At 45.1% G+C, this 9173-nt stretch overlaps 2 protein-coding genes and 1 non-coding gene across 3 annotated transcripts; 1 reads left to right on the top strand and 2 right to left on the bottom strand.

Annotated features, from left to right (window-relative positions):
* Nucleotides 1-951: 951 nt before the first annotated feature.
* LOC133884832 (RING-H2 finger protein ATL67-like) lies at nucleotides 952-2190 on the bottom strand. The gene has a single exon (XM_062324400.1). The coding sequence runs from the start codon at nucleotides 1827-1829 to the stop codon at nucleotides 1230-1232; it is 600 nt and encodes a 199-aa protein (XP_062180384.1). The 5' UTR covers nucleotides 1830-2190; the 3' UTR covers nucleotides 952-1229.
* Nucleotides 2191-4016: 1826 nt separating this feature from the next.
* TRNAD-GUC (transfer RNA aspartic acid (anticodon GUC)) lies at nucleotides 4017-4088 on the bottom strand. The gene has a single exon. It is a non-coding gene; the product is annotated as a tRNA-Asp (tRNA).
* A 2904-nt stretch (nucleotides 4089-6992) lies between these two features.
* On the top strand, nucleotides 6993-9048 carry LOC133884831 (reticulon-like protein B1). The gene is made up of 5 exons (XM_062324399.1): nucleotides 6993-7286; nucleotides 7776-7956; nucleotides 8192-8333; nucleotides 8428-8497; nucleotides 8579-9048. The coding sequence occupies exons 1-5, from the start codon at nucleotides 7094-7096 to the stop codon at nucleotides 8746-8748; spliced, it is 756 nt and encodes a 251-aa protein (XP_062180383.1). The 5' UTR covers nucleotides 6993-7093; the 3' UTR covers nucleotides 8749-9048.
* The last annotated feature ends 125 nt before the right edge of the window (nucleotides 9049-9173 follow it).

The following is a 9173-nucleotide window of genomic DNA, read 5'->3' as shown; positions in this document are numbered from 1 at the left end:
CCTGATCAAACTGATCACAACAATAATAGAGCTAGATGAAAAATGAAGAGTCACAAGAAGATGACTTCAACACCAACTAATCATTGTACTAGAGTACAAGGCTAGGTTCATTATTCGTTTGGTAGTTGTCCAAGGCTGCAACTAGCAACGGAATTGTGGGAGGTCATCATCTTAGTTCACTAGCATGACAACATCTTGCCTTCTATATGTAACTTCCCTTAAAAACCCAAAATTAGGTATAACATACATACTCACTTGACGCCTTGACGGGTCATGATATCAGCTATCGCAGTTGGTTTACTGAAACATCTTGGAAACCAACAGCGAAGAGAAAGGAGCAAAATTCGTATACAGAATGAAAACGTTTAGCCAGAAATCTAAAGACCATAGAGAAATGACTAGTTCAACCTACCAGGATAGCATTTGAGAATTCAGACTAATCAATAGCATGAAGTAAATTATAGTAGCAATTTAAGATAGAAAAACGAAGTTTTTTGTAATAAATAGCATAGTATGCTTGAAATAGAAGGGCATAGTTACAATCGGAAGTTTAGGCAGTAATCTGTACATAAAAATTATCTCAAATTTGATTACTTTCCTCAAAGTTAAATAACCGATCTTGTTGAACGCTAATTCATCGTGACTGCAAGATTCAACGCTCCAAATTATCAGTCATGAAGGAGTCACAAGTATCTAAGACCCAGAAATATCTCAATAATGAGCTCTATTGAAGAATGCTCATCCTTCCCTTACAATAAGGAGCTTCCTTTTAGATGCTAGTAGCTTACGTACAGAGAAATATCCCTACATTTGTGAGAAAAGGGAGGTTTTCTTTCATGTTCTTGCTACCAAAGTAAGGTAGCCCGTAGCCACCATACATGTACATTGCAATATATAATTCATATGAATGGAATAAGATGATTCGAGATTGATCTTGCACATAGAACTATAGGACACAGGTAACTTCACTTGATAGAAGCTATATTAGAATGGAAGAACAATGTATGTACACTGATTGCCTGCCTTAGTCCAACAATGTGCTGCTACCAAGCAAAACTTTCTCCATGTTATGGCAGTTCTAGCCCAGATTGAATACGCTAAGCATCACCGATGGATCACCCAAACCTGTCCCGACCAATGCAACAACCAGCACCGCATCCCATCGTTGATAAACAGCAGCAAACGGGATTAAAACGAAAAGAATGAAGAATGTGAAATGACAATCCCCGTCACCTGCTCCGGCGACGGTCGGCAGCGTACTGCGACAGCGGGACGAGCTCCGAGAGTGGGGTGGAGAGCGGGGTGGAGACGGGGGTGGGGATGGGCGAGGACCGGCAGACGGGGCACGACGCGCTCCGCCGCAGCCACGCGTCGAGGCACGTGAGGTGGAATCTGTGCCTGCACTCGGGCATCGCCCGCAGCATCTCGCCCTCCCTGTACTCGCTGAGGCAGATCGAGCACGCGGCCTCGGCGTCCGCCCCCGCCGCGGCCCTGGAGAAGGGCACCCTCGGGTACGAAGCGATGGCGGCGGGGTCGAGGCCGACGGGCGAGGCCGCGGCGGCGGCGCCGCGGGAGGAGGAACCCGGGGAGTCGTAGTCGTCCGCCACGAAGACGACGCGGGGCACGGTGATGGATATGTGCCCCGAGCTGGAGGCGGAGGAGACGGCGTGCCGCGCGGAGCTGTTGCCGCCGCCGAACCCCTCGCCGGCCCCGCGGCGGAGGCAGAAGTAGGATGCCAGTAGCACCGACGCGAGGAGCACGAGGACGCCGAGCGCGATGGCGATGGCGTACCCGAGCCCGAGCGATGCGAGCGGGTCGAGGATGGACATGGCTCAATCCCCCTCGTCGGCGGCAGCGGCGGGGGTATGATCGTGGGGCGGAATGGCATGATGCGCGGGGGGGGGAGGGGCAGAACGGGAAGAGGGTATTTGTTTCCGGGGGGCTGGATCTGGTGGTTGGCGGCATTAACTGCCGGGGAAGGAGGAGAAGCCGAGAAGGGGAACCGGAGTTATGGCGGGGCACTGGACGCGCTGCCGTGCTGCTGTGTGTTTTGATGCGTCTGCCTTGCCGCGCGCCTGGGTGTGGGAGCGGAGTGGGAGACGGCGGGGAACGCGTGAGGTTTCTGCTCCTCTCTCTGCTGGGGAATGTGGGAGGCCACGGATCAATGCGCGTTGGGCCGTCGTTGACAATGCGACTCCAGCCGGCGCACGGACTGGCGGATGGTGGCAGTGATGACTGATGCGGGCCGTGCGGCTGGTGGGCTGCTGGTGGGAGGGAAATGCGAGTGTTTTCCTTCGAAAGTCGTGGTAGCCGCTAGCCGGCGAGGTCGCGCGGCATTGTTGACTTTAGACAGTGACGGATTTAAGAAGTAGGGTCTTTTCTTCTTCTTTTCCTATTTTTTTCTTTTTTCTCATATCTTCTCTTCTTATTCCTCTTTAAAAAATTGTAGAGGGGCTTGAGGGCTTGAGCTCTCAAGTGTGTCCTATGTAGGAATAGGAGATTTTAGGAAGATGTTTGGGTGACTTACAAATCTTTATATGTTATTTTTTAAGTTTTATATAGGATATGTATGGATGTTGGCATTTTGGTTAGGAATGCTCGTGATAAATGTTGGAATCTATCTTTTAGAAGATGGATGAATACTAAACTTCATTCTCACTAGAGATTTGTCCATAACCTTGTTGCACAAATTACTTTGAATGATTCTGAAGTTTTAGTTTTCTGGTCTTTTGAAAAAAGTGGTTGTTTCACGGTTAAATCTATATATAAATGGTTGATGAGAGGTTCTCTATATCTGCAAAGCAAAAATTCCTCTCGAGATTAAGATTTTCCTTTGGTTGTTAGAAAACAGACCCTTCTTACTAAAGATAATATGATCAAAGGAAAATATATTGTAGGACGGTTCTTGTTATTTTTATACTTAGCAAGAATCTTGTGCCCATTTATTCTTTCTGTGCCCTATAGCTAAATATGTGTGGGGTTTTGTTGCTTTGTTCTTGGTGCTAATTCAATTCCAAACACAACGCATTAATATTATAATTGGATACATTCTTTTTTTGTCACAGGTAAAAGTTTTCCATGCGCCTAGTCTTGTAGCTATCTGGAAAGCTAGAAATAGTGCTTGTTTTGAGAAAAGGTTTATTCGTGATCCGAATGAAATTATCTTTCATGTTTGCTCTTTTTTAAAAATCTTTGCAGATCTTCTAAAGGGCATGGACAAGGAGTTGATGAAAGACCCTCAAGGTCTGTTAACTACTATGATTAACATTCTTGCCCCTCAACAACATCAATCTTCATATCCGAGGGCTTTACCTAGCACCGGTGTGACCATCTCTGATGCTCTTGACGATGAGGATGATTTGAATCCTAATGATGATAAAGACACGAACAATTGAAGTCCTTTTTGTTGTTCTTTTGTTCCCCTTAAATGATGGTGGACTTGGATGCTCAGTTTAAACTTTTATGATAGTTCGATAGCTAGTTGTTGCGTAATACTTAGCATAGTGTGATGTGCTGATAAATGTTTTTGGTCTCTCGTTATATTCTTTCTTTGTGCCAGGTAAGTCTAAACAAATATATTACGTTCTATTACATGGTAATAGAAATGGGGTTTCCATGTTAAAAAAAAATGTGTCATGGGTTGGGATGGGGTGGAGCCGCCGCTTACTCTAGGTGGTGGACCACACATGCCGACTAGGAGCCAGGTACAATTGGAATAGACACTTTGTTGCCACATATCACGTTGATTTGAAATGCAGCAGGACTAATTATAGTCGGAGTAAGATTGCATCGAAGTCAATATAAATGACGAAGCAGAGATGAAGTAGAGCTTGTAGAAATGAAATTTGCTTTCGTGGCACTCGATGGAAAACGGTGGAGATGGGCTTTTGGCTCCATACCGTATCTAATGTACCAATACTTTAGAGGTGTTCCTCAATAGCAAAAAGCTGACCTCTCAAAATGGACAAAAGCTGGTCTGCAGGAGAAATAGAAATAGGAAAACAACAAAAATAATTCGCCGTTGCCGGGGATCGAACCCGGGTCACCCGCGTGACAGGCGGGAATACTCACCACTATACTACAACGACTTCAGTGCATGAACAAAGTTTATATGTATATTATATTTATAAAAAAAGTTCTTCCAAGTCCAAAATGTTAGTACTGTTGAGATTATCATGGATCTTTCGGGGCATTTTGGACGGTGGAACGAGACGCTTAGCAAGTTTGAATGTCCGGTAACAGAAAGAGAGGATCCAAAATCTTATCCCTTGATCACCAAGTCCATATGGATACTTCCTTTTTGTGCTGTTTATGAACTTACTTAGACCCTTGAGTAGCTCAAAATGACAAAGACGGAACCAGGTGTGAGTTCCATTTCTTGGATGATAATTTTAGCGTTTTTCTGAAGCCGACCTACTAGAATCAAGTGTGGAGCCACTGAGACAGTTTTGAGTTAGCCGTTTCATGATTTTCTTTTCTTGCAATTTGATCATCATGTTTGTGCCGGAGTACTCACGCTGCTTAACCGTTCAAAAGTTCAGAAAGACTTCTTTTGCTTAGCCTACAAGAACCGGCAGGGAGGAAATAGTCACTATCTTAGACCATATTTGTTTTCTGTTTTTAGTTTTATTTCTGCTACTGCTAAAAGTCAGAAGCTAGAATAAATGAGATTCTGAAGAAGTAGTTTTTAAGAAGCTAAGTCTCAAAAATAAACTAACGATTAAAAACTCGTTAAGAGACGTTTTTCTAAAATACTACGTACTAAGAAGGTAAAAATGTATTGTAAAAATAAATAATCTATTTTAAAAAATAACTTTTTAAACCAGCTAAAAATACAGCTTTTTAGAAAAAGCTAAAAAAAGACAACTCCATTAACTTAGCTACAAAAGCTAAGCTAAGATGGACTTGGCCCGCAAGAATCGGCCAAGCCCACCACACCGCTTCGACGTCCAGAAGCTTCTGACTCTCTACGAGCCCCTATCTTCTTGGCCACGCCCCCGACCCCGACCCCTCCGTCGCACCGGATGCGAGCGAAAGTCCTGGCACGCCATGCGTCGCCACGCTGTCGTGTCGTCCTCGCGATCTCCACCCCGGCGGGCTCGGAGAAGGACATGATGACTTGACAAGATGCCACTTGGGCATAGCCTGTGCCCTGTGCGAATATTGCTTTTCCATACCTATACTTGTCAGTTTTATCTTCCGTGGACGTATCCGTGAAAACTCACAAGCACATAGCCAAATATATACCGTATACCCGTTATCTCCGAGCATGCTCATTTTTGGCTGCCAAACAGATGCACACGTTGTACAACTACACCCAACTACTGACCCAACATGCGCTTCAGGAGACCACAACCAATTTTAGCACAACTTAGACGACAACAAAAAATAATGTGCAAACTAGACATGGATTTGGGATCCGGCACAGAGGCCAGCACCAGAGCCGGCAAACGGACGCCCGCATCACTTTGCTAGCAATTTTACCGCTCGGGTAGCCTGCAACGCGCTCCAGTGGAGTCTGTTTCAGCCGCTACAACGATTTTGCCGCTCGGGCGACATTGCCGATCGTCCGGAGGGGTGGCATCACCGTGGTAAGTGGTGGGTCCGGAGGCACGATGAGATTAATATAAGACAGTAAATAAGGTAGTTACTGAAGATGAAAAATATAAGATATTGTAAGACTATCTTCAGCAGATACTTTAAAAATTTATCCTCTATAATACTATTATAGCATCATCTAACACTATTAAAACATCTTCTATTTTTTCATCTCCAACAGCTACCTTATTTACTATCATTCATTACTTTCCGTCTTTCCTTAGGCCCATAGTCATCCGCTAGCTAAAGTGATACGACCTTTTTTCCGTCCGTAATTTTGCCGGCATCCCACTCCTTCCGTATCCATGTAGCGTTAGATGTCGTACCTACTATAGATCGATGCAGCTGGTTCTGATCGGCAAAACAAGAAAGCAGTAGTCGGCACAGTGATACGATAACTTTTGTCGATCAGACACATTAATAGTATTAAAAAATATTATAATAGTATTATAGAGAATAAATTTTTAAGTATCTACTTAAATATAATCTGACTGAACTAAAAATTAGTTCATATATATCAATAAGTTAATAATAACTTATATTAAACCTCTGTTGCCTGGTTGATGGCCAGTGTTAGCCATCAGGAGCACAACCGACTCGTAGTGCCAATGTTCCCAATGATCCTCATCTTCACAGAGATGTTGAGGCACTGAGTCAAACCTGCACATGGATTGGCCTCGAGGTGCTCCATGAACTCGGGCTCCTTGGAAATGTCGAGGCAATCGACGCCAGGAGCTAAATCCTAGTTGTTCCCAGCGTATATCTGTGTGAGAGAGATATGTAATACCTGTTGGTGGCGATGCCATAATGAGGGTAGCGAGATGAGGTTTAAGGGGTGACCAGATGAGGGAGGCTGAGGAGAGGTGTGAGGCATGGACGATAGATTGAATTATTGATAGAGTTGGTTACTCGGAGTTCAGATAGGTTACATTGAGCCTAACTATGAACCGATAGTTAAATAGGTAACACAGTATAGATAAGATTTATCTATATAATATCTATTTACCCATCACGTGAAGTTTTTTCCTCACGAATGTATCTACATCACCTAGAGTTTTTTCCTCACAAATATATCTACACATAGATACTACGAAACATATCATACTTTATTAGAGTATTTATCCATGATAAAAGGATAATTGGATACCATTGCCATCCCTAACGTGACGCTACGACGCCACCCCGGCGCGGGCGGACGTTGAGCTTACGAGCGGGCCCGGCAGCGTGCGCCGAATTAATTCCGTTGCCGTGGAGCAGCACGCGGCGTTACGTTTGACAATTAACTGCGCGAGTAAATGGCGCTAGATTAACGCAGGTCGAATCACACGGCCCGCCGCGTTCCAATCAACGGCTGAGATGGCGTCGTGACGCGCATAAATCGAAGCCAAACACGGCGGAAAGAGAAAAAGCGAAGGCAGAAAGCTTGTCGCTGCTGTTCGTACGGCACAAGCATTTGGAGCGAGGAGGGGGGAGAGAGTGGGAGGGAGCGCGAGCCATGGCGGAGCAGCACAAGGAGGAGTCAGTGATGGACAAGATCTCGGACAAGCTCCACGGCCGCGGGGGCGGCTCCTCGTCGTCGTCGGGCTCGGACGACGAGCGGTCGTCGGCGGCGTCCGCCGTGAAGGCCAAGATCTACCGCCTCTTCGGCCGCGAGAAGCCCGTCCACTCCGTCCTCGGCGGCGGCAAGCGTAAGCCCGGACCTCAACGCTCTTCTCCGATCTCCACTACTGGGGGGTTTGCCTGTTCAGCATATAGATCCCAGCGCATCGGGGTTTGCTTTGCTTGTCCGAGCGGTGTTGAACTGTTAATCTGTGGCCGCATTTGTTCTTCTGCGTGGACAAATCTTTTGGGGAAAGATCTTTAGCGTGCGGAAAACGTCTCGACTGTCGATCCGCTGTCGTTTGGAGTCAAATTTATGCGGCATCGTCTCTATAATGCGAGTAGGATGGGATCAGATTACTGTCTGTCGCTGTAGGATTTGCTTCTAGGTGGGGATCGAAGCGATTGAGTGATGCTATAAGCTTGTAACAGCAGCAGACTAGTGGGTAAACCATGTTGCAGCATGCGTGACGCTTAAACAGTTAAACCCTGAGATTCTTTGTTTGTTTAGTAGCGAGCATTGTTCTCACTTGTTTATTTGGGGCTTTCTTTTGATGTTCTTGTGATCATGCTTGCAGCTGCCGATCTGTTTCTGTGGAGGAACAAGAGGATCTCTGGAGGGGTGCTCGCAGGCGCCACGGCCATCTGGCTGCTGTTTGAGGTCATGGACTACCACCTCCTAACTCTGCTATGCCATTGCCTCATCCTCACACTGGCCATCCTGTTCCTCTGGTCAAATGCGTCCACTTTCATCAACAAGTGAGTTAGTGGGATCCCTTATTCTTGTGATGTTCTTCACCTTTGATTAGATTAATTTATGCTAACAGTGCCAGGTTAACCCAACTTAAAATGTTGGAGTGGCATGTGCATGAATGTTCTGCATGGCTGCATCTAAGATAATATTCATTTGGACTTTTTTCTCGAGGATTTATTGTTGATCTGTAGTTGATTATCATTGTGCGTGGAATGTAACATATTTGCAATGGTTCTTTAGGTCTCCTCCTAACATCCCTGAGGTGAGGATCCAAGAGGACCTGGCTGTGAATATTGCACGTTCGCTGAGATATGAGATCAACAGGGGGTTTGCTACCTTGAGGCTGATCGGTCAAGGCCATGACCTGAAGAAATTTCTTATTGTATGTTGATGGGATATATTTAATTTTCTTTAGACTTTGTTGATTAAGGGCATTTCTTGATGAATGCATTTAATCTGTTTCTTTTTGTTGTCAGGTGATTGCAGGACTGTGGATTCTTTCTGTTCTTGGGAGCTGCTGCAATTTCCTTACCCTGTCCTACATAGGTAATTGTTGTTTGCTGTTAACAGTTGTTTGATGCATGCATATTTCAACAACATTCACCAATTATGGTTTCCCTGATGCAGTCTTTATGGTATTGTACACTGTGCCGGTTCTGTACGAGAAGTATGAGGATAAGATTGATGATTTTGGAGAGAAGGCCATGATCGAGCTGAAGAAGTATTATGCCATCTTCGATGAGAAATGCCTATCAAAGATTCCGAAGGGTCCATCGAAAGATAAGAAGCAGCATTAGAGCTGTAGAACCATAGAAGGGACTACACTGATTTATCATCTCTGTTGATCACTACTTTTGGGTTTTGAAGGATGGTTGTGATTCCATGTCTGCAGGTGATGGTAAATATGAACGTGTTCTAGTATGATCAGTAATTGCAATGCGCTAAAGTATGGCAGCTTACTCTATATCGTGTTCTGAAACTGCATGTTTAATATCGCTTCCCTGTTTGGGAGTTGCTGGTTCTTCGATATCATTGTAATATATCTTCGTGTTATTGGATCGCCTGACTTGGGGCTACGATGAAGTGGTTCTTGGTTATTTGTCTTCCCTGGTGCTTCGATTGGTGCCTTGGCTGTAGTTTTTTATTGCTCCTTGCACAATCCTTGTGGATGGTTGACGTTGAAAATAGGTTGAATTCAATTGTTTATTCACCCAAGAACCCG

The sequence above is a fragment of the Phragmites australis genome, chromosome 11, assembly GCF_958298935.1.
Source record: "Phragmites australis chromosome 11, lpPhrAust1.1, whole genome shotgun sequence".
In the NCBI taxonomy this organism is placed as follows: domain Eukaryota; kingdom Viridiplantae; phylum Streptophyta; class Magnoliopsida; order Poales; family Poaceae; genus Phragmites; species Phragmites australis.
The sequence above is the reverse complement of the archived record's forward strand: the minus strand, read 5'-3'. Positions and strand labels throughout refer to the sequence as shown.